Genomic DNA, 25,104 nt, shown 5'->3' with positions numbered 1-25,104 from the left:
AAATTGTAAGGGAACATGAGAAATCAATCCAGCAGCTGCTAGACGATGCAAAGAAGAATAACATAAGACGGGTTGTAATCAATGAGGAAAGAGGAGAGAGTACAGATGACATAAAAAAACTCTTCACAGAAGTGATGGCAGAAAACTTCCCAAGGAGGGGAAAAGAACTTGACATACAGATAAGTGAGGCATGTAGGACTCCAGCTAACCTTAATAAAAAAAAAAATCTACACATAGGCATATAATAGGATTCCAGAAATCCAACAGAAGAACAAAATTCTACAAGCAGTGAGAGAAAAGAAACAAATCACATACAAAGGAAAGCCCATCAGAATCGCAGCGGACTTCTCAATGCAAACCCTCAAGGCAAGAAGAGCATGGAGTGATGTATTTCAAGCCCTGAAGGAAAACAGCCTCCAACCCAGATTGATGTATCCTGCAAAACTATCTTTCAGAATTGATGGAGAAATAAGATACTTTCATGATAAAGAGCACCTCAGGAGCTTCATGAATACCAAACCGACACTCCAAAAAATTTTAGACAATACCCTAGGAAAAGGCAGTGAGAATCACAACCCCAGGAAGCCCAGCAGAATGAACCCATTGGGCGTGACAAATTAAACGCAAAGAGGGAGAATCCAACAAAAAGAAAAAGTCAGGACAAGGCTTTTAAAACTTTTAACTTCATCTTCCTAATGAATGTATAATATAATTTTATTATTGTACTGATTAGTATTTTTCTGATTCTAAAAAACGAATTTACTCCCGAGCAGACAGGACTGCCAGAAACTGGTCTGGTTGGAGTCTGCACCCTGTGTTCTTTGTCCATCACCTTTTATACTTTTGTCAGTCATTATCTCATCCCTAGTGGTCTTTGTTAAGTAAATAAAGTTCCAATTCCTGTTCAGTGGTTAGACACAGATGGTTTCTGACACTGATTATAGTCCTAAACACATGACAGTTAAGGCACATACATCACAAGTTTGTTCAAGGATTCCCACTTTGTTCTTCAGAGCTAGGATGTTGTCTATAGTGGAGCTACAGATCAAAGGAGATGTATAACCTTCACTTTAGACAACAAAAGCAGTGGGCTAAGGCAAGTTTTTGTTTTTGTTTTTTGTTTTTTTGGTGCCGGGGAACTCGGGTCCTTGCGCTTGTGAGGCAGGCAGTGGCGGAACCACTGAGCTAAATCCCTGGCCCAAGGCAAGCTTTTAAAGGGATATACTACCTATTTTGCTTTCACAATTACTTTAATAGCTAATCTGCTAACCTCACTTTAAAACTTTTCCCTATCAATAGGAGTTCATGCTGTAATAACCTTTATTAATTAGGGAAATACATAATTTAGATTTGGGCAAGAATATTACAGACCCTTAAGTTGTTACTGAAGAAATTAAACAAATGGCATGTCCTGTATTTTCAAATATTATCCCAACTAATGACCTCTATGGCCATCATACTATTTCTTGGTATTTTCACTTTAGCTGCATATGTTTTCTGCTCCGAGCATGCAATTCATGTAGTTTTTAGTGGGAATGGGACCAGTAACGTCGAGAGCCTAAAAAGGAAAGTTGTGTAAACTCATATAATTGATAGCTACTTCTTAGGGTTGCAATCCATCATTTGTCTTACCCCAAAGTCATTCACGGTATGGAAACTTTCCTTATAAGTCACATGTGGAGCAAGAAAAAGCTGAAAGACTGAGGGAAGGTTGATGGCTGAATGATGTAGGTTTTGAGTAAACGCTCAGAATTTAGATTAAGAAAATCTGGAAAGCTTTTGCATCTGACCTCTTTCTGAAGAAACTTTGTAAGGAAGAAAGGGGCAGCAGCGGTAATCTTACGTGTTTGGGAGGAACTTTAGAATTGTTACCAATTGATGGAGGGTGCTTTTGCTCAAATCTGATAGAAATCCTGAATTATCAAAGTGCAGTTCCCTTGATGTGAGGGACTTAGAGCTTTTAGTGCCGGTGGCTGTCAGCTCTTAATGTTACAGCTCTGAGCTTTGAGTGCCAGCATCTCACAGCTTTTAATATAACCTTGGATGTTAGCAGCTCCTGGTGGCTCTCAGCTACTCCTCTCAGTTCCTCAGTAGCCAAAACTCCTAGTCCCCTTGGTGGCCTTCTGGAGCTTTGCCAACAGCTTCTGGTGTCCCTTTCAGGTGCCTCCGTGGGTCTTTGCAGGTCTGTCATTCTGCTACTCTTAGCTCTTTGATTCTCCACTCCTGTCAGTTCTCTGCTGCTCACTGGAGTTTTTCAGCATTCCTCTGGGTGCTAAGCACACTCAAGGCTAATAGCCCTTAGTGTTATCAGCTCTTTTTTTAGTGCAACCAGCTTAGCCCACTCTGAGATAAAAATCATGAATGAGCAGTAAGAGTCCCCAAACAAGGCTTTATTGGAGGCTGTGCTGCAGCACAAGAAAGAACCTTCTTAGGCTGACCCAAGGAGAATGAGGGGAACATTGCTTATGTAGAGAAGGGGTGGGCTGTGTATGTGCAGTTTCCTGTATCTCATGAACATATTTAAAATGGGACCTCTGGAGAGGTAGTAAAGGGGACAGAGTTATCTGGAGAGGCTGTGGTGCAGTCATCTGCGTGGTCCTTGGTCATCAGTGGGTGCTGTACTTGAAGGTTCCTAGTACCTGCTGTAGCCATGGCTGGAGCAGAGTTCTCCAAAACAGCCCTTTGGGGTCTAGAGCAGCTTCTGTCATGATAACATCCTGCTGAACTGTGGGAGATGCAGCCGCTTTATTGACAACTCTGCTGTCTCTTTGGATGCTGTGGGGCCAACATTGTGACAGCTGCTGCTTTCAGAGTGTTTCTAGGGATGGCAGCAGTGTTGATCATAGCTCAATGGACTTGGGGATTTTGGGGATAACAGCAGCCCCCAGTCTGACCACAATCTCTGCCCTGTCAGGTGTGGTTCTCTGGCTGCTCTTCAGGGAGGTACAGTAGTTGCAGCAGCCAAGGCACTGCGCAGCTGTCAGCCCAGCCACATTCCTGTCAGGGATGCAGGAGCCATTGGATGCTAAGAGTAGCCAAGGCAACTGCAGAGGTGTCTGGAAGACGCCAGAGCCAGTCAGTACCCTCCCAGGTCACCCTTGGGTCAGTGTTGTATTAGGGGGAGGGATGTGATGAATGTTCAAGGGAAAGGGAAAGAAGGGCTGAGCCTCATTGTTCTGTCTCAGAATGAAGCTCCTTTGGACCATTTGATATTTTGTTCAAGGATATCCTATTTGAATGTTTTTGTTTGTAGGGAAGAGTTGTTTTAATTAGAAGCTGGACCCAGAAAGACTGAAGAAGGCTTGAATTTAATAGAAAATAAAAATAATATTGCAAATTATAAATTGGGCCCTTTCTCTTTTGGCCTTTAGAATCTTAGGTATTTTGTGATTGAATAATGAAGCAGTAGCTCACCACAGAATTAGTTATCATTGCCAAAGTGAGCCTGGATCATTGCCTGGTCAAGAACATTTTTCAGCAGATGACCTAAGGCCACTGATGAGCCCTGATTATAAAAAAAAAATTGGCAAATAACACCCTCATAGTCTTTCATTTATACATATCTGTTGGCAGCTTAATAATCAAGTGAAGCATTGAGAGTATGAAAAATGTGGCATTCATAAAGCTACATTAGCACAGTGTGAGAGTTTATAAATGATTCTGATTATTGTTCTGAGTCTGGCCTCAATTCACCATGTATCAACATTGCAAAGGTCCTATCTCATATATGTTAGAATTATTTTATGCTTTTGAAAAGACATTTCAGTATGTATTGAATTGAACTTTCCAGTTGTTTCTAATTTTATAAACTATAGATTACTATTTACTCTTATTTAAATTTGTTATAGGTTGTTCATTTAACCCTGTAGTATATTGATACATATTTATATCAATAATATTCTGTAATTTTTAGTAACTAAGCTTTACATTACAGTTCAGATATGAATTACTTCTATATGAGTAAAACAAATGTACATGTAATAGATGGCTTGAAAAATGGCACTTTGTTCTTAACACCAGTGGCATATTTTACTGGGTCTGAATGGGGTATGTTAACATTTCAGAACTGGTGGTCTGAGGAGCTAATTTGTGGATCTAAAAGTCAGAGTCAGAGTAATTTGATTTCTTTCATGTCACTATAGCATAGCTCTTATAGTTTCAGAACATTGTCAGGCTTTGGTTTGAATGACCTATTTACCAGCTGTGTCCTTGGTTAAGTTATTTAATCTTGTCTGTATATCAATTTCTTATTTGTAAAACAGGAAGTTAGAAAATACAGTATCTACCTAGTGACGTTCTCTGAATATTAAATAAGATGATATGTAAAAAGTACTTCAGGCAGTGCCTGGCTTATAGTAAGTTCTCAATTAGTAGTAGCCATTCTTCATTTTATTTTTAAATTTTATTTTATGTTTTGAGATGGGGTCACATTGTGTTTTCCAGGCTGGCCTTGAGCTCTTGGGCTCAAGTGATCCACCTGCTTTAGTTCCTGAATAGCTGGGAGTAAGTATAGATGCATGCCTCTGGGCCCAGCTAGTAGCCACTTTTTTTTCCCTCAGTATTAGGGAACCCAGCACCTTCACATACTGGGCTGTACTGCAGAGGTACACCACCACCCTCAGTCCTTTTTCTTGAGAAGAACTTTATGGTTCCTACAAGATGATTAATTTGCTATCAAATTGTCGTTTTTGTTTTAAGATTGTTTTGGGGTTAAAATAAAAAATATTCAAATATTTTAGTGCCTTTTTTTTTTTTTGGTGGTACTGGGGATCGAACTCAGGACCTTGCGCTTGTGAGGCAGGCATGGTGCCACTGAACTAAATCCCCAGCCCCTGCCTTTTGTTAATTGCAGTTTGTTTCAGATTGTCTTGATTGTCTCAAAATTTAGGGTCACCACCATATAAAATCTGAATTCTAGGAATAGACTTGTCATTTTGGCTTTTTTCCTATTTGCTTGTTCTGGAAATGTTGAATTCAATTAGTGGTTTCCTTGTAGGAACCTTTTAAATCTACTTGTCATTTTGTAAGCGACAGTTTAATTAAAACTAACATTAGGAAAATTCACTTAAGCAGGAACATGTAAACTCAATACTTCCCATGAACAAATAAGGACATTATGTTTGTTCAGCCCTGGCTATTTGTGGAATTCCCACTCTTAAGATATCTATTTATCTTATGAGACAAGAAACTGTTTTTGGCATACTGATCTTGAGAGGAAGGCAGTGAAGTGTAATGTTTTGTAGTTTTTCTAGGTTAAAAATAAATATCAATAGAAATGTTAATGTTTTCTTCCTAAATCCTTCTGGTTTGTATTGAGCTCTCTCTGGGAACTAAGCACCCTGATTTGGAGGGCTAGTAGCCAGTTACAGTATTTGAATATTGTATTAAGTTTTATTCTGATAAAGGAATAAATAGTAACTGATGACTTTTAAAGTTCCTATTCATGTAATATTGTTTATCATCCTTGTTGTTTTAGTATGGTACTTACAAAAGTATTAAACTTTCTAAAAACCATAAAATCATGGCCCACTTACTCTAGAGCTGACATTATTTATCATCTCATCCTACCTTTCTCAGTGGACAGTGAGTTTTTCTAAGGTAGAGTCTTGTTAATCTTTGTATTTTCTGTTATTTAGCACTGGGCTTGTATTATAAAGATAGCTCAGTAAATCTGTTGTCAAATTGTAATGGTGTAATCTGTGTCTGTGTCTTACTAAGTTGAAGAATGAAATTGAGGACAAAGGAGGTAGAGGGGAGGAGCTTTTATTAAGAAGAGAAAAATAGCTCCCAATAGTTGGAAGGGGTCCCAAAAGTGGGTTGCCATGTGGACTCCTTTACCAGGGCTCAGACCACTCTGAGTCAAACTAAGATCAACGTACAGGACCAAAACAAGCTTACTTAAACTAGAAATGGGCCTGTGCGGAGTCCACACATGTAGGAAGCCCATGTCCACAGGTACCTCTTGGCCTCTATCCTAAGTGGTTCATTAGAAAAACAAAATGAGAAGGAAAAACGTTTTCCAGATAGGGGGGAGCAGAAGTTGTCATAGTGGTCATTTATCATGGTGCTCATTACCTTGCTCACTACATCCCTGGACTTAATTGTCCATCTGGTTCTTGTTAACTTTTGCCCTCAGGCTGCTTATCTGACCAAGGCCTGGTTATCCTGACTTTATCTTGGGCCCAGTGTCTCTCTAGCTGCCTGCTGTCTTCTACCTAACTTGCCTGTCTGTAACAAAATATGTTACAGATTCAGAAACTAGTTTTTCCTTGGCAAAGAAGTGGAAAATCAATGTTGGTAATTGATAAATGGAGTTACATGTACTCATGTTAAAATACTCTTGTCAGTTATTTTTGTTATGACAACAGTCCTTTAGTGTGAAACCCGATCGTATCCACAAACATTTATTTACAAACAAAATAATAGACTGAGAAGACTGAAGCTGGCCTGGACATGATATTCAGTCTTTTCCAGAGAAAAAGTTGTGTCAGGAATCCTTTCATGTGAACCTCAGTTGTATCTCTCACAGTAGTGTTTACTGCTCAGGTGAGAGTACTCTTTTACAAGACTTACAGAATATCAGAATTAAGGTTATACCTACCAATGTGGTCAGCCTTCACCTTTTTATTCAGACTTTTGGATAACAAGTGTAGAATATGTATCAAAAGAACTGAAGTATCCTTCCTGTAAGAAAGTGGAATGTGACTTTTTTCTGAGAGTGTTTAAGATGCAGACAGGACATCATTTATCTCCCCAAGCGATACTAATTTAAAGTTTAAGGAATACTACTTCAAATTACACACCACATGGGTACCAAGAGCAGAAAGAAATTGCTAAACCATATGCTTGTAAATGCCATCTCTTTCCTCAAGAGGAAGATCATTTATATTTTGCAATTAAAGAGCAGAAGGTCTTTTTTCCCATAAAGGCCTTTCAGTCAGGTGATATGCAGGGTAGAAAGGGCTTCCCAGGGGAAATCCAGGCCAGTTCAAGGACTCATTGGCAGCTCCACCCTGTGGAACTTTGTTCATCGAATATTTCCTGGTCAAACCCTAAAGAATAAACTTTAATTCTAAAGAATGTAGTTGGCCCTTGTTAAAGTTTGTAATCGGTTCTGGTGAAAGTGAGCTTTAAGTCAAACTGATTCTTGGTCAACTTTTTTTTCCCTCTGCAGGCGGCAATATAACGTTATGCACTACATATGGTGTTCACTTTATTGATGGACATTGTTTATTATTTTGGTTAGAACAAATGGGTATGAGTTTCTTATTGCATAATAAACAGGCAGTAATCCTCTCTACTTTAAGTACTGCTGCTTTAGTCATTTTTTTTTTGTTTTTTGATGCATATGTATCAATGAAAGTTAAAAGCAGTGTAGTTTCTTTACTATTTATGGTACGTAAATCCATACAAGTTCCAACTTTTCTCAACTAATAATTGTATCTGGTACTGTGAAAGGTACCATTTCCTGGTTGAGATATTTCTGTCTTCTCTTAGACTAAGTCCTTGTTCCCCCTAAGTTCCTACTCTTCTTCCTCTAACCTTGCAGGAACCATTTGAGCAAATGAATTACCCTTGCCTTACCTTGTAGAAATCAACAAGTTTGGGCTCCATGACTGTAACAGGAGTAAATTTCAGAACACTTTTCTTGTGAGAAAATCTGCCTTGAGTCTGGAAAAGTCATTCTGAAAATCTCTTAGGTGAAAATCCTAAATTGGGATTTATCAGGCAGTATCCTGGAAGGCTGTGTTGCTCATATGTCTGATCCACCTGTCCTAGTGTAATGAAATTTGTTTTTTGGCCTTAGTATAATGTGCTTTTTTGTCCTTGCCTTCAAGTTGTTAATTTTTATCTGTAGACTTAATATATGGTCCATGTCTTAGATACTTTTCTTGTAGAGGTTTTAATTGGCCTGGCTCCAAGCCAGAGTGGCATGGCAGACAAGCATTGCAGAGCAAAAACAGTTCATGGTGGGCAGAACGTAGCAAACCAAGCAGGGGTGCCACCACAGATCTTTCTATCCCCTGTATCTTTTTTTTTTTTTTTTTTTTTTGGTACCAGGGATCAAACTCAGGACCTTGCGCTTGCGAGGTAGGCAGCAGCAGCACTGAGCTAACTAACTCCCCAGCCTTATCCCTTATATCTTATCCATGCTATTTAGGGTGAGTAGCACTCACATCCTTAATCCTGGTGCCCTTGATCCTAACATTGCACCATGAATCAATCTCAGCATTACACACTGTAGATTCAGCTACCTCTCAAAAAGCCCCACCTGTGAATGCATGAGGCCATAACAGTTCCCCCATTTGCCATTTCTGTCTTAGTCACTGAATTAGGTACTACTCACTAGTTATGAAAAATTAAAATACTTGTTCTCTTACACATCAATTTATTTTGAAAATTTTTTTTTTGTACTGGAGATCAAACTCCGGACCTTGCGCTTGCGAGGCAGGCAGTGGCACCACTGAGCTAAATCCCCAGCCTTATTTTGAAAATTTTTTTTTTTTTTTTTTTTTGGTACAGAGATCGAACTCAGATCCTTCCACTTGCGAGGCAGGCGGCAGAACCTCTGAGATAAATCCCCGGCCTGCTATTTTGAAATTTTAACAGCCAGACTTATTGAGATATTTGTTTATAGTTTTATTACAATTAAAACGTGATTTAAACAGCAAGGAACTAAGTAGCATACTATATAAAATTTTTCCATAGTCTCAACCTATTGGATTAACACTTGTTAACGATTTGATTATATTCCTGCTTTTTCAGTGTTTATATTTTGTTTAAACAAGATTTTACTCTAGGGCTGTTTTGTAGCATGTGTTTTGTATGCAAGTACATATATTTAACATTTTTCAATATCATTAGTATCTAACTTTATTCTTTTTAATCATTTATACTATTTCATTGTATTGATGTACCATTATTTGGTTGACCAGTTCTCTTTCAGTGGACATTAGACTTTCTTCTAGTTTTTGTTATAGAAAGTGCTGGAACTGACATCCATATATCTTTAAATTTTTTTTTGTATGGTACCAGGGATCGAACTTAGGACCCTGCCACTGAGCTAAACCCTGGCCCCATGTGTATTTAATTTTATACTTTTGTATAATTATTGAATTTATTTTTTCAAATCCATATTTTCCCCTCATTGAAAAACACATATAAATGCTGAATTCCTACACTTGGGCATATATTTCTAGGTTAATATGTTCTAATGAGTTCTCTCTTATGTAACATTGTTTACATGCTTTGATTTATGATTTGCTTTATCTGTTAAGTTGACCCCATTTGATTGCTTCTCTTTTTTAGAATGTATTCCAGATTGTATACATATTATTCCATTTGAATTCTCTTATCTCAGTTTACTTTAAAGAGTCTGTTGTGGTTCTGATCAGGATTATTTTAAATTTCTGTATTAATTAGAACTGTTTCTTGGTTTTTTATAAAAAACTTTTTAAATAAAGGGCTAAGGATGTAGCTCAGTGGTACAACATTTGCTTAGCTGTACTTGAGGCTCTGGGTTCAATACCTAGCATTGCAAAAACATCACAAAACAAAAAACCAGAAACGTTGGGGTAAATATAAAATTCTCATTCTTAATTTTCTAATATGTGTGCCACTTGACAAAATTTTTTTAACTGTGTATCCCTGCCAGAAAAGTTTTGTTGAATTTTGCTTTCTGAAGTTTCTATCATGTAACTTTTTCTTGTTCACAGTATAATACAGTAAAATTTCAAGTATGCTTTTTTTCATATGGTGATTTAGAGATGATTGATCTCTGACGCTGTTAGATCTTTTTATCCCTTAACAATGTATGTCTAAATCCTTCAGTAGGATTTTATAATTTCCAGTACATGTTCTTTGAGTGTATTCCTAGGCGTTGCTTGTATTTTGCAGCTAAAATTGAAAATCTTCTTCCTCATATTTTCTCATTGGATGTTTTGGCATAGAAGAATACTGCATATTTTCATATAATTATTTTACATGGTCCCTTTAGTGGACCTTTCTTATATTCTCTTAAATTTTTTTGCTGAATTCTTAAGGATTTTTCATGTGGGCAATCAGCCTCTGTAAATAACTATTTTACCTCTTTGTTTCTTTATCTTTAATTTGGTTTCCTTAATTGTGTTATATTTTGTTCCTGAAAAATCTTAATAGTGATGAGTAGACATACTTATCTTATTTCTCAGCTTTATCTCAGAATGTTTCTTGTGTTTTATTAACCTGATGTGTATGTCTTTTAGGCTGTGTATATGTGTACATCAAATTAAGGAGGTCAGTTAAGACTATTTTTATAAACTTGTGAATGTTTAAAAAGTTATTTTAGCTTTATTGAGATAATTATATGAATGTTTTTCTTCTTTGATTTTTTTTTTTTTTTTAATTGAGGATTGCATTCAGGGCCTTGGATTTGCCAGACAGGTGCTGTACTGCTGAGCTACATCCGTGGCCCTCCTTTGACCTTTTAATTCAAGGAGTTATTTATTTTTCCTAATATTCATCTGTATTCACCTGTTCTTTTTTTTTTTTTCCTGTCGTGAACATTGGACCCAGGGCCTCAGGCATGCTAGGAAGCATTCCCACTGAGCTGTACTCAGCCTCTCACCTATCCTTGAAATTCATCTTCTTTATGAATCCTTCTGCTTAATTCTATTTCCTGATATTTTATGTGGGAAACTTTTTTATTAATATTAGTTTTTGAGTGTATGAGTATGGTCATATCTTCATGTCAAAGTTATATTGACTTCATGGTGGCCCACACCTGTAATCTGAGCACTGGGGAGGCTAAGGCAAGAGGATTGCCATGAGATTGAGGCCAACCCTGCCTACATAGTAAGTTCAAGGCCATCCTGGACAATATGAGACCCTTTCTCAAAAAACCAAAACAAAAAAAAGTTATATTGACCTAATAAGATGAAGTAGAAAACTTCTTCCCATATGCTGAAGAGCAATGTAAATAACATTGGAATGGTCTTAAAATTTTTAACTGTATATCCTTTTATTGGTAAATTTTAGGTATACAGTGTAATGACACTCATCATTGGAAATTTGCACCTTTACATACTCTCTTGGTTTTTCTTTTTTCCCCCTTTCCTGGCCCTCCCTATTTACAGAGACTTTGCTTTTTTTCATTTGCTTGTATTAATTCCATTCTCTTCTTTCCTTTCTCCTACCCCTTCCCCTTTGTCCCTTTTCTTCCTATTTCACATTATCTATTATACCTTTGAGTTCTTATTTACACTTTCAGTTTCTCACACTAGAGAAACTATTCGGTATTTACACATGTCCTATTTATTTCACTGAAGAATATCGCCTCAGTGTGCATCCAATTAGCAATAAATGTCTCTAATTTCTCATTTTTGATGGCTGAGTAGTACTCCATTTTATTAAAAAAGCCACATTTTCTTTATCCAGTCTCCAGTTGATGGCCATTTGGGCTGTTTCCGAGCTTTAGCTATTACAAACTGTGCCGCTATGAACATGGGTGCACATATATCACTGTGGTATGATTCTTTTAATTTTTGGGGGAAGATACCCAGCAAGGGAATAGCTGGGTCAAATTGGGACTTCCAGTCCTAGTTCTTTGAGGAATCTCCAAACTGATTTCCACAATGGTTGCACCAGTCTACACTCCCACCAGCAGTGGAGCAGGGTTCCTCTTTTCCCACAGCCCCAACAGCATTTGTTACTGGTGGATTTCTTGATAGCAGCCATTCTTTCTGGAGTGAGGTGGAATCTCAGTGTTGTTTTCATTTACATCTCTCAAATGACCAGTGATGTTGAACATTTTTTCATATGTTTGCCATTTCTACTTCTTTCTCTGAGAAATGTGTTCATTTCAGATGCCCATTTTTGGATTGGGTCTTTAAATGTGGGAGGTCTGATTAAAGTTCTTTATAGATTTGAGATAGTAGACCTTTGAGGGACCACTAGTGAAAATTTTTTCCCACATTGTGGGTTGTCTCTTCACACTGCTGGTGGTTTCTCTTGCTGTGCAGAAGCTTTTTTTTGGTTCTGGGGATTGAACTCAGGACCTTGCCCTTTCGAGGCAGGCACTGGAACCACTGAGCTAAATCCCTGGCCCTGCAGAAGCTTTTAAATAAGAAGGGATCCCATTGTTGATTGTTTGCTAGTTCACGGGCAACTGAGCTTTTGTTCATAAAATCTTTTCTTACCCCAATGTCTTCAAGAGTTCTACCTAACCTCTGTTGCAGCCACTTCAGCGTTTTTGTTTTAATATTTAGATCTTTAAGCCATTTCGATTTTAGTTTAGTGCGTGGTAAGAGATATAGGTCTAGTTTTAGTCTTTGGCAAGTGGAAACCCAATTTCTCCAACACCATTTATTAAAGACACTATCTTTCCTCCAGTGAGGGTGTTTGGCTCCTTTGTCAAAGATAAGGAGGCTGAGTGTGTCTGGCGTTGTTTCTGCATCTTCTAATCTGTTCCACTGGTCCTCAGGTCTGTTTCTTTGCCTGTACCATGCTGTTTTATCACAGTAGCTTTGTAGTATAGTTTCAGGTTGGGGGTTGTAATACCCCCTGCCATGTCTCTGTTGCCTAGAATTGCTTTTGCTATTCTGGGTCTCTTCCTGTTCCAAATGAATTTTTGGATGGTTTTTTCAAGGTCCATAAAGTATGCTGCTAGGATTTCAATGAATCTATATAGTAGTTTTGGAAGTATGGCCATTTTCACTATGTTGATCCTTCCTACGCAGGAGCAAGGGATGTCTTTCCATTTTCTGATATCATCTTCAATTTCTCTTTTTACAGTGCTATAGTTTTCAAAGAAGAGGTCTTTGATTTCTTTTGTTAGCTTGATTCGTAGGTATTTGTTTTTTGGATACTATTGTGAAAGGAATTGCTTGGCCTATTTCTGTCTCAGTGAGTTTGTGGTTCGTGTAGAGGAAAGCTGTTGATTTTTGTGTGTTGACCTTGTATCCAGCTACTTTACTGAATTTGGTTATTAAGTCTAGAAGACTGTTGGTGGAGTTCTTGGGGCCTTCTATGTAAAGTATCATGTCATCTGCAAATAATGACAGTTTGACTTCTTTGTTTCCCATCTTTATTCCTTTTATTTCTTTCTCTTGTCTAATTGCTGTGGTAATTTTTCCAAGACTATAATGAACAGGAATGTTGATAGTGGCCATCCTTGTCTTGTTCCTGATTTTAGTGTGAAGGATTTCAGTTTTTGACCATTGAGTAGGATATTGGCTGTTGGTTTTTCATAGATGGCTTTTATCAGATTGAGGTAGAGACTGTCCATTCCAATTTTTTGTAGAGTTTTTATTATAAATGCATGTTGGATTTTGTCAAATGCTTTTTCTGCATCTATTGAGATGATCATACGGTTTTTGTCCTTGGCCCTATTGATCCAGGGTATTACATTTATTGAATTGCATATGTTGAACCATCCCTGCATCCCTGGGATGAATCCCACTTGGTCAGGGTGTATGATCTTCTTGATGATCTTCTGCATCCTATTTGCCAGTATCTCATTAAGGATTTTTGCATCTGTGTTCATTAGTGAGATTGGCCTATAGTTCTCTTTTTCGGTTGGGTCTTTCTTTGCTTTGGGGATCAAGGTGATGCTTGCTTCCAGGAATGAATTTGGGAGTATTGCTTCCCTTTCAATTTCATTGAAGAGTTTAAAGAGTAGTGGCAGTAGTTCCTCTCTAAATGTCTTGTAGCATTCAGCAGTGAAGCCATCAGGACCCGGGCTTTTCTTAGTCGGTAAGTTTTTAATTACAGTTTCAATTTCATTGATTGATATTGGGTTGTTTAGAATTTTTAGGTCTTCTTCGTTCAACTTTGGTAATTCATATGTATCTAGGAATCTATCCATTTCTTCTGTGTTTTCCATCTTATTGGCATATAGATTCTCGAAGTAGGTATTGATGATCCTCTGGATTTCTGGATTTCTGCTGGGTCTGTTGTAATTTCACCCTTTTCATTCCTAACTGCATGGATTTGGGCCTTTTCTTTCCTTTTTCTGATAAGGTTGGCTAAGGGTTTGTCAATTTTGTTTATTCTTTCGAAGAACCAACTCTTGGCTTCATTGATTTGTGTGTGTGTGTGTGTGTGTGTGTGTGTGTGTGTGTGTCATTCTCTTAGTGTCCATTGCATTGATTTCTTCTCTGATCTTTATAATTTCCTCCCTTGTACTAGCTTTGGGTTTGTCCTGCTCTTCTTTTTCTAGAAGCTTGAGGTTCAGCATCAGGTTGTTTCATTGGGCTCACTCTGTTTTCCTGATATGAGTATTCACTGGTATGAATTTCCCTCATACGACTGCTTTCATTGTGTCCCATAGATTCCGATATGTCGTATTGTCATTGTCATTTAATTGAAGGAACTGTGTCATTTCTTCTTTAATTTCCTCTGTGACCCATTGGTTATTCAGAAGTGTGTTGTTCAATTTCCATGTGTTTATGAATTTTTGCAGTTTCTTTTGCTATTGATCTCCAATTTCATTGCACTATGGCCTGATAATATACAGGAAATAACTTCAATTCCTTTGGACTTACTTAAACATGTTCTATGTGTGAGTATGTGGTCTATTTTGGAGAAGGACCCTTGTGCAGCTGAAAAGAACGTGTATTCTGATTTTGTGGGGTGGAACACTCTGTAAACATCTGTTAAGTTCATTTGTTCAAGAGTTTGATTGAGTTCTAGTATTTTGTTGCTTTTTTTTTTTTTTGTCTAGGTGATCTATCTATTTGTGACAGTGGGGTGTTGAGGTCCCCCACTACTATTGTATTAGTGCATATATGAGTTTTCATGTCCATTAGTATTTGTTTTATATAGTTGGGGGCACTAGTGTTTGGTGCATATATATTTATGATTGTGATCTCTTCCTCTTGGATTGTTCTCTTTACAAGTAGATAGTGTCCTTCTTTGTCTCTCTCAATCAGTGTTTGTTTGAAATCCACTTGGTCTGCCAAGAGGATAGCTACTCCTGCTTCTTTTCAGGTTCCTGTCACATGGAGTATTGTTTTCCACCCTTTAACTTTCAGTCTATGAGTGTCTTTTTGAATTAAGTGTGTTTCTTTTATGCAGCATGTTGTTGGATCTTGCTTTTTCTTTTTTTGTTTTTTTTGGATCTTGCTTCTTCACCTATTCTGCCAGTCTATTTCTTTTGACTGGTGAGTTGAAACCATTAACATTGATTGTTGTAACTGATACATACTGAGTTATCATTGCCATGACTTTTTCTTTTTGTTGGTTTCTCCCCCTTTCCTTTTAATTTCTTGTTGTGCCCCGTGGATTCATTCTGCTGTGCTTCCTGCGGTTGTGATCCTTGTTGTCTTTTCCTAGGATATTGTCTAAAACTTTTTGGAGTGCTGGTTTGGTATTCATGAAGTTCCTAAAATGCTCTTTATCATGAAAGTATCTTATTTCTCCATCGATTTTGAAAAATAGTTTTTCAGGGTGCATCAATATGGATTGGAGGCTGTTTTCCTTTAGAGCTTGGAATACGTCACTCTAAGCTCTTCTAACCTTGAGGGTTTGTGTTGAGAAGTCTGCTGTGATTCTGATAGGCTTTCCTTTGTATGTGATTTGTTTCTTTTCTCTAACTGCTTATAGAACTTTGTTCTTCTGTTGGATTTCTGGAATTTTAACTATTATATGCCTTTGTGTAGATTTCTTTTTGATCAAGGCTAGTTGGAGTCCTATATGCCTCCGTTATCTGTATGTCAAGTTTTTTTCCCCTGCTTGGGAAGTTTTCTGCTATCATTTCTGTGAACAGTTTTTTTTTTTTTTTTTTAATGTCGTGTGTACCCTCTCCTGTTTATTGACTCCAACCAGTCTTATGTTATTGGTCTTTGCATCATCTTGCAGCTGCTGGTTCAATTTTCATGGTCCCTTACAATTTTAAAGCAATTTTTCTTTTTCTGGTCACTAATTGCAGTCTTAGCTTATATATCTGAAATTTTGTCCTCACATTGGCTCATTCCTTTGCATAGACTTTCAGTGGAGTTTATAATCTTCTGGAAACCTCTTTGCATCTGTTTTATGGACTCCATTTGTTTCCTGTGTTGGGATTCCATCATGTTCCTCACCTCCTGTATTTTTTTATCTGTGTCCTCTCTAGATTTATTAATCATGTCTTACACTGTGGGCACAGTCTCTGCTGTTATGTGAGAAATTTTTTCTGATTTCATTTTTTCCAGATCCTCTTTCGTTGCTAGTTCAGGGAGTCCAGGTGGTTGAGTATCAGAATGTTCCATCTTGTTTCCCTTTGGGGTTGCTGTAGGTGATATGGAAGTCTGGTTCTGAGACTTGTTTACGTGTCCTCTCAGTTGGGGCAGGATAGGGGGGATGGAGGGTGTGTGCTGCTTGCGTCTGTGCAGCTCACATCTTCTGTGCTGGCAGCGGTGGTAGGTTGGCCCGGAAGCCTCCTCCTCTGTGCTGGGAGCAGTGGGATGTGGACCCAGAAGCCTCCTACTCCGTGCTGGGAGTGGTGGCATGTTCACCTGGAAGCCTCCTCTGTGCTGGGAGCTGTGGCACACCAACCCGGAAGGCTCCTCTGCATTGGGAGCTGTGGCACGTTGACCCAGAAGCCTCCTCTGCGCTAGGAGCTGTGGTACATTTACCCAGAAACCTCCTCTGCTCTGGGAGCTGTGGGACGTTTACCCAGAAGCCTCCTCTGTGTTAGGAGCTGTGGCACGTTGATGCAGAAGCCTCCTCTGTGCTGGGAGCTGTGACACATTGACCCAGCAGCCTCCTTTGTGCTGGGAGCTGTGGCACATTGACCTGGAAGCCTCCTCTGTGCTGGGAGCTGTAACATGCTGACCCGGAAGCCTCCTCTGTGCTGGGAGCTGTGGTCTTAAAATTTTGAAGAATACTGTCCATAACACTGTTTGGATCTGGCATAATGAAAGCCTAGGATTTAGGAATACATTTGGGTAGGTAGTGTATGTTATTATCATTATTGTTTTCATCCTTTTTTCTTACCCAAACAAGTATATTAGATATGTACATTAGATAAGTAGACTTCGTTTTCAGTGCTTTTGCTAATATTATTAGATCCTCTCCTTGTTTTTGGAGCTTTGCAGAAAAGAGTTAACAGCACAAGAATGAACTGGTTGTCTTTGGAAAGTCCTGATTGCAAGCTTGGTCCTTGGCTGGCATTTGGGAATTTAGAATTTGAAGGGTTCCTCCCGTTGACTGGTGAGAGGGCCATACTGTGCCTGAGCTGTACAACAGTAAGTATGATTGATGCTGAAAACCTGCTTTCCTTCTGGGAATTTGAAAGTTGGGTCCATTCCAGGCAGGAGCTACCTACATGGAAAGCCCCTATTAAACATTCTGGGCACTGAGTCTCTAACAGGCTTCATGGGCGAAATCATTTTATCTGTGTTGTCAAAACTTGTTGGTGGAAGGAATTCAGCATGTCAAGTGAAGTTTTTTGGGCCTGCTTTTCTGTGGGCTTTGTCCTACATGTTTTTTGTTTTTTTTTCTTTTGCTGATTTTGGTTTGTATTCCTTTGCCACAATAAATCATAGCCATGAATATAAAGTGTGATATAAAAATACCATGAATGTTTAAATTTTTAAAATTTATTACAGTAAAAGACATATTGCCATTAATCCTCAACATATTCCCCCTTTCCTTGAACACACTTATCCTACCATTTTTGCCACTTCCTGAAGTAGTTCTGTCTTTGTGAGCATCTTTAGTTGCACTGTCATGGTTGCCTTGATGTCTTAAATAGATTGAGAAGATTTAACTTTCACCGTCATTTTGACTTTAGGGAAGAGCCAGAAGTTGCACAGTGCCAGATCCAATGAATAAGGTGGGTGAGAACACACCATAGTATTTTTATGAGCTTACCTCGATTGGATGGCGCTTAGCAGCAGCATTCATTGTATTTCTGATCGTATCTTATAAAGACACTTCTAGAATTGCTTCAGAAAGTTGCAAGAATGATGAGATAAGTGTGTTTGACATGAGGGGGAGGATTTTGAGGGGGATTAATAGCAATATGTCTTTTATGATAATGAATTTAAAAAATTTTAAACATTCATCTTACATTTTGATCATACCTCGTAGCTATATACTGAGCCATGGGAGCCATTGTAATGATCATTGAACCCAGGGGTGGTCTGGGAATCCTGACGTAGTACCTATACAATTTTGACCTTTAAAGCAACTGGGCAGCTCTCAAAACTTTTCTTTTTGTAGAAACTTAAATTGTTTCATCACGTCAACCTTTCTAACAAAATGATTTGCATTTGCAAAAAAGGAATGAGAAATGTGATTTTAAGTTGGCAACATAGAGACCCAGTCTCAAAAAAACCCATGAAAAACTCAGAAAACAACAAAAACCCCCAACTAACCAAACAAAACTGAGAATGTAGATAGCTTAGTGTGAAGGCACTGAATTCCACCCCTAGTACCAAAAATAAAATAAAATAAAAATTTGAAAATTAGAATTTTTATGACATTTTCAACATCTCATAGGAGACGCTGTCATGGACTAGAAGGTCTGGTAGAGGATGGATTCTGACTTGTTCTAGGTCTCTTCCTAGCTTTTTGTACAGTGCCTAACTCATCGTAGGTTCCCAATATTTTAAATGCATGAGCACCAAAAATTAATTTCAATTGTAAATTATTCTTTCATGATACTGTATATTGTACCTTGGAGATTTGTTCTGTTCTTGGTCCTCCTCCCCCAATATAGGTGATAAAGAGGAGACTCTAAGGCTTCTTGTATACTCATTTTGAAAGTTCTTACAATTGCAAAATTTATAAAGTAAATGAACTTTTCATATGATAATTTAAAAATTTGTGGTTATACGTGATTCTGCTAGAAACAGCACATCCTTATACAGTTCTACCCCTTCAACTAGAGTAAATCAGATGACTGAGCAGATTGGAAGAACTTGATAGGCCTCATGTATCGGGGTCTTGGTTTTCATTTCATTTGGGTTCTTTGGTTCTGCTCTGACCATCTCAAGGGGTCTCACTTTCCATCTAACCTCTCCAGTAGTCAAGGCAACTCAGGGTTCGCAGCAGTGCAAAAGGAGAGACTATCAGACCTTCTTAGAGCTTAAACCTGAAAATGTTACTACGTTTAGGAATCTGTCTAAGCTGATGACCTGGGTGTATCTATATTATGTTGCCTCTTGGTTCTTGAGACAAATGTGGTGAAGGGCGAGTGCCTGGAGAGTTGCAGTAGCTTAACAGGCAGTATGCTCCCAAGGAAGGGGAGCAGCAACCTGGAGAAAGGCCAAGTACAAAGAGGCCTCTCCGAAAGGAGGGTCTAAACTGCCATGCAACTGTATGTAAATGAAGCTAATTAGGACACAGAGGGGCTAATGGGGCCAGATGGGAACTTGAGTCCCTTAGGTGCCCATGTGTGGACCTTAGACTCAGGACCATGTAGGTGGGGTCCCTGGAAGGGGCCTCCTCCCTGAGCCCTCCTCAGGGAATTGCGAGACTGTACAGTTGTGGTCAAGTAGCTTAGCCCACTGTCTATTTGCGGTTTTGCCTCTCAGGCTCAGCTGCTGTTCTTCCAGCCCCATTTCATGCCCACTACCTACCTACTCCATCAGAACCTCACTTCTGTTGGTTAAAGTGATCCCAAAGCTGGATGCTATGGCCCATGCTTGCATTCCCAGCTACTGGGGAGGCTGAGGCAGGAGAATTGCAAGGTCCAGGACATCCTTGAAAACTTAGACCCTTTCTTCAAATAAAAAATAAAAAGGGCTGGGAACGTAGCTCAGTGGTAGAGCACTTGCCTAACATGCATGACCTCCTAGGTTTGATTTCCAGTACTGCAAAAAATAGATAAAAATAAAATGATTCCATGGCCACCCCAGATTCAAGAGGAAATAAAATGGAATCTGTTTCTCAGTGGGGAGGTGGTGTGTGTCAAAAATCATAGAAGGTGGACATCTTTAGGTCTGTCAACCCCAATAATCACGCATTTGTACAGACTTTTAAGAACTTCTAATCCTCTTTATAAACTTTGATTTTCCATGTTCATTTATAGCTGAAATGTCTTGATTTTATGACAGACAAAAAACAAATATTAGAAGGCAGTGTGGTAGAGTTAGTTATAAAATGTAACTTGGAAAAAATAATTATCGATTATACAGTGGCACACCTATGGCACGTGTGCTGTAGCAGGCACAGACCCCTCTCCGTCAGCACATGAGCCAAGTTACCAAGCATTGGATATCCGGGTTTAATTGCAGTGTTGACAGTTTGTGATAAATAAATAGGTTTTGGATTGCAGTTTGGGCACTCTGTCTCTAAAGGGTTTGCCACCACTGCACTATAACCATGTCATTACGGTTGTGGAAATACTCTTGTGGAAGTTTGTCAGAGGTCACATATGTAGTTAATGGCAGAATAACTTACAAACCTGAAGAAAGTCATTACACAGTTTCACTCCATGAACTTTAAGACTTTTCTAATTTTATTGTTTATCAAGTTAAATTGGTGATTTAAAATTTAACTTATTAGCATGTGATTCCTAACACATACTTCACATACTTTTGGTTTTTTATATTTTTATTATATATGTTTGCAGTACATAATGGTTGCATTCATTGTAGAGAGTTGGTACATGTACATAACACATCTTAATTCTTTTTTTACACCTTTCCCCTTTGTTCCCTCCCGCCTTCCCTTGTCCCCTCCCGCCTTCCCTTGTCTCTTGGTCCCTTCCCTTTTGCAAAAGATTGTGTCATACAAATTGTTAATCTGTAGAAAAGCTACCACTGGTGAAAATATTCAGTTTTTTGTGTATAAGCTGTGGCACTGATAACTTTGTTAGCACCATTTGCTTCTTCATTATATTAAAAATAGACTTATATCCTAAATAAATTTTCTCAGTGGATATTTTTTGTGAACTTGCATGCCAAAGGGATATGAACTGTATTAGTCAGCTTTGTGCTACTGTAATTAAATAGCCAAGGTGAACTAACTTTTGTAAAAAAATCTCACAGCTCACAGCTTTGGAGGTTCAAGGGCATGGCACTGGCTTTGGTCCAGGGCCTCATAGTGGTGTTACAATGGCGGAAATGTGTGTGGAAATAAGAAGTGACATCTTAAAACAGAAAGCCAGAGAGGTAGCTGGGTTGTAGTGACCCTCTTGAGAGAATTACCAAGGAGTCCAGTGAGAACTACCTTAATCCTTTCCAAGGGAACTTCCTTAGTGACCTAAGAATTTGCCACTAGGCCTCACCTCTTAGTATATGTGCTGCCGAAGCGAGCACTAGGCCTCACCTCTTAAAGGTTACATACCAGCTCCTAATACCAACCACCTCCTGGAACAAGTCTCCAACACATGGAGCCTTGGGGAACAAACCACATCCAAGCATACATGTACCTATAGCAATAACAATCTAAATCACTGACTCTTTTCCAAATTGCTCACTGGAATGTGATTACAGTGCCTGGGCCCCATTCCAGATGAATTAAATAAGAATCTCTGATGGGTAGGAGTCAAGCATCTCTTTTTCCTTAATCTCTCCATGTGGTTCTAATGTGTGGAAATCGTTTTGAGAATTACTGTCTAATTAAAATTATTTTTGCATGCCAATAAAAACTGTGTTTATTCCACACTAAGTGGCTATTTTCTGTACCCAGCAATATTCTCTTTATGTCTTTGTTTGGAAAAACATAATTAAAATGTAAATTTAGCAAAATGAAATTATATGTGTTGAGAGTAAAGATTTAGAGAACCCATTAAGATAAATATTTACATGTGTAGTATTAATGTTTATGATGTCAGTTGATGAACTGTAAATTTTCCTTCCAAGCTAGTTAACCAAAAATCAATCTTTGTTCAGCAAGATTTATTTAGTCAGTGATTTGAGTCTTAGCTATGACCTAAATAAAATATTAAGAGAATATTATGCCAGAGAATATATTTATTAGACATACATATTGCTTCCTTTCTGCCAGGGAAAGAGTGTGTTAAGAGTCACACATCATGGTTGAGCTAGTAGATGGTGATGTGAGTATTCCAGTTGAGAAGAGTAGGATTTTGAAATTAGGTTCCAGTAGCTTTAGAATTCCATGGCCAACATAGGAAATGATCATGTTGTTTTGAACATCAGCTGGGTAACTCAACCAAAACAATTTAAAAAACCCTGTATGATCCTTTGTCTAGAGGGTAAGTAGTCACTTCTTGATCACCTGTTAGAATAGGGATTGGCAAGCTATGGCCTGTGGGCCAAATCCAGTTCTTTTTCTGTAAATAGTTTTATTGGAAGATAACCATGTTCATTTATTACTTATTGCCTATGGCTGCTTTTAGGCTCCCATAGCAGAGTTAAATTGTTATGACAAAGGTTTATTTAGTCAGAGCCTAAAATTTTTCCTGTCTGACTCTTCGCAGAAAGTTTGCTTATCCTTGTGTTACACATTAGATTATCGTCTCACACATTACCTGTTGATGCCCCTACATATACCTTTTTAAGCTGAATTTGGTCTTGTATACACAGTGACTAGAGATAATTCAGTTTTGAGGGCTTTCAAGTAGAGGCTGCAACTGAGGGAGATGGATTTGCTGTGGCACCAAGGACAGTTTGCTCCTACCATGGGGGACCAGGAGTTCTCTCACTTTACTGGGGTGGGTGTCTCCTTGCCTAGCTCATCCTCCATTTCTCTTGGATCACATTCCTTGCTGGTGGTCCCTCTGTTGGGGGCAGGACTGTGATAATAGGCAGCTAAGGAATTTGGTCTATGAGGATCTTCACCACAGATGTAGGAGACAGACTGTTTTTTATATACTTTGTTAATAAAGGATCTGGATGTGGAAGCTTAAAGATTAGTTGCTGCTGAACCTTTCATCTTCATCCAAGTAGAGAGTTTGAGAAGATGTAGAGGGTGAGTGGAGAGATGGTATCTGGCTGAGTTCTTTTAGTGTTTGGTGCCAAAGAGGGTTAGGGGCTCACCTCAGAGCTAACTCAACTGCTGGTCACTTATACCTGGAGAAGCAAAACCTACAAATACATCAGGGATTTGAAAATAAAAATATTTTTAGCTTTGTAAGATGATAACTCTCTTTTCTAACATGTTAGAAAGCTGTTAACCAACTTTAGTCCTTTGATTTTTTCAATTATTTTTGTAGAAAATTGGGGAAGTGCCTGTACATGAAATAAAATAGTGTTCTGGTATACACTAGCAACCTGATCATCAGAGCCACACATTTGGAGTGGAAGTCACAGTCTTGAGAAAAACGCTAGGGTGATTCTGTTTTTGAGAGGGGCTTAGGATGTTACTATAAACTTTCATTAATAAATGTCAGGTTATTTTTGTTACTCCAGATTATTTTTGTAATTAAGATACTTTCAAACTTAAATCTCTTATATGAAATCTGATTATTCTGTTTGTAATTTAGGCCTCCATCTATGCCTGAATGGCTTTTCTGGGCATAGTTGTATCCAACCTTATTCCTTATTAAGTCTAGTGGTTTTTTTGGTTCTTTTGGTTTTTTTGGTACCAGGGATCAAACTCCGGTCCTTGCACTTGCACAGCAGGCGGCGAAACCACTGAGCTAAATTCCCGGCTCTAAATTTATTGTAAAAGAATGTCGATTTTCATTTTCCTAAGGGACCTTAGTCAAGCATGGTAACATGCGACTGTATATCCAGCCCTCTGGGAGGCCGAGGCAGGATGATCACAAGTTTGAGCCTTGCCCTTAGCAACTTAGGACTTGTTTCAATATAAAAAATAAAAAACCCTCAGGTTTAGCTCAGTGCAAAGGCCCTGGCTTCAATCTCCAATACTGCCAAAAGAAACAAAAACCCATAGACATGTACTGGTTTTAATTTTCTAGATTGTGATAGTTCCATGTGCTGTCAGTGTTAAGACCCTGGGATTTTTGCTTTTCTAGTGTGATGAGGTGTGAAGGTAGTGGAGTTAATGGAAACAAGTTGAATTGTTTCCCAGAATAAATCAGTGAATAAAGAGATCATTGATAACTCATATTCTCTTGTGAGTTTTTTAAGGCATTTTACTTAAAGGGAATCATGTATCAAACAGTGAAGTGTACTCCTGTTTCTTTACTAACTCTGATCCCTTTTTATAATAGATCAGCGACTGTCACTTTGACAAGATGAGTAACAGCCACCCTCTTCGCCCCTTTACTGCAGTGGGGGAAATTGATCATGTGCATATTTTGTCTGAACATATTGGTGCCTTGTTGATTGGAGAAGAATATGGCGATGTCACGTTTGTTGTGGAGAAGAAACGTTTTCCTGCCCACCGGGTAATTTTAGCAGCCAGGTGCCAGTATTTTAGGTAAGTGTGTTGAAGATTCAAGCAACTTGTGCAAAACATTGGTATTTTCTGCTGTATGAAAAATATGTAACATAGAACAAAGAAAAGACAGTAATTCTTCAATTCAACATCTGTTAGAATTTTATCTTTGTAGACTTTTTGTTGTCTACAAAGAATCACCTTTTCCTTTAGAAGTCATCTTAGAATTAAGGTGTTAGAAAGTTTCCCAGACCAGACAGTACCAATCTACTATTTTTAAAGGTCTGCAGAATATTTCTCAGGCTGAGTTTTTGTTACCCATACCTTCTCACAGTCAATGATTAATGTGACTTACATTGATTGACTAGCAGATAGGCTTCTTGTTGTGTAGATAAACTGACCTTCCAACCTGCTATTGGACATAGGTGGCTTTTGGGTTCAGATTGCTGAGGTCTAGGACCTGTGTATAACCCAGCAGATCTGAGACATGCAGTGTGTCACTCCATGTTAAAAGAAGTATTTTTTTTTTGGTACCGGGGATCGAACTCGGGTCCTTGGGCTTGCAAGGCAGACTGCAGAACCACTGAGCTAAATCCCCGGCCCAAGAGAAGTATTGACTAAGTTTCATGGTTATGTTACAATTAACACTAAACAAAATATTTATATAAGTAATGTAAAAATCCCACTTAGAGACCACTGTTGTTACTCAGACCCTTAATTTCCAGTTTTAAATATTAAACTGATGTCTTAATTTCTTTACATTTTACCTAATACCAGGTAAAGGGGAATCATCACTGAATAATTGGCAGAGTGCAAAGATTAAAACTAGACCTGTATCTCTCACCATGCACTAAACTAAAATCAAAATGGATTAAAGATCTAAAC

At 38.4% G+C, this 25,104-nt stretch overlaps 1 protein-coding gene across 4 annotated transcripts in view; it reads left to right on the top strand.

Annotated features, from left to right (window-relative positions):
* Btbd9 (BTB domain containing 9) overlaps positions 1–25,104 on the top strand; it is a 438,873-nt gene that overhangs the window by 28,408 nt on the left and 385,361 nt on the right. For 3 of the 4 annotated variants that reach the window (XM_021259885.2, XM_021259883.2, XM_021259886.2), the window contains exon 2: positions 24,053–24,261. In XM_021259885.2, coding sequence (XP_021115544.1) covers positions 24,077–24,261 — 185 coding nt within the window. In that variant the 5' untranslated portion in view covers positions 24,053–24,076. Of the gene's footprint in view, positions 1–17,043; positions 17,205–24,052; positions 24,262–25,104 lie in introns of those variants that run through there. The other variant, XM_021259881.2, reaches the window with a different exon arrangement.

Source organism: Heterocephalus glaber, unplaced genomic scaffold (genome assembly GCF_053883595.1).
Source record: "Heterocephalus glaber isolate CG9 unplaced genomic scaffold, H.glaber_assembly_v1.0 deba00001497, whole genome shotgun sequence".
Lineage (NCBI taxonomy): Eukaryota > Metazoa > Chordata > Mammalia > Rodentia > Bathyergidae > Heterocephalus > Heterocephalus glaber.
The sequence above is the reverse complement of the archived record's forward strand: the minus strand, read 5'-3'. Positions and strand labels throughout refer to the sequence as shown.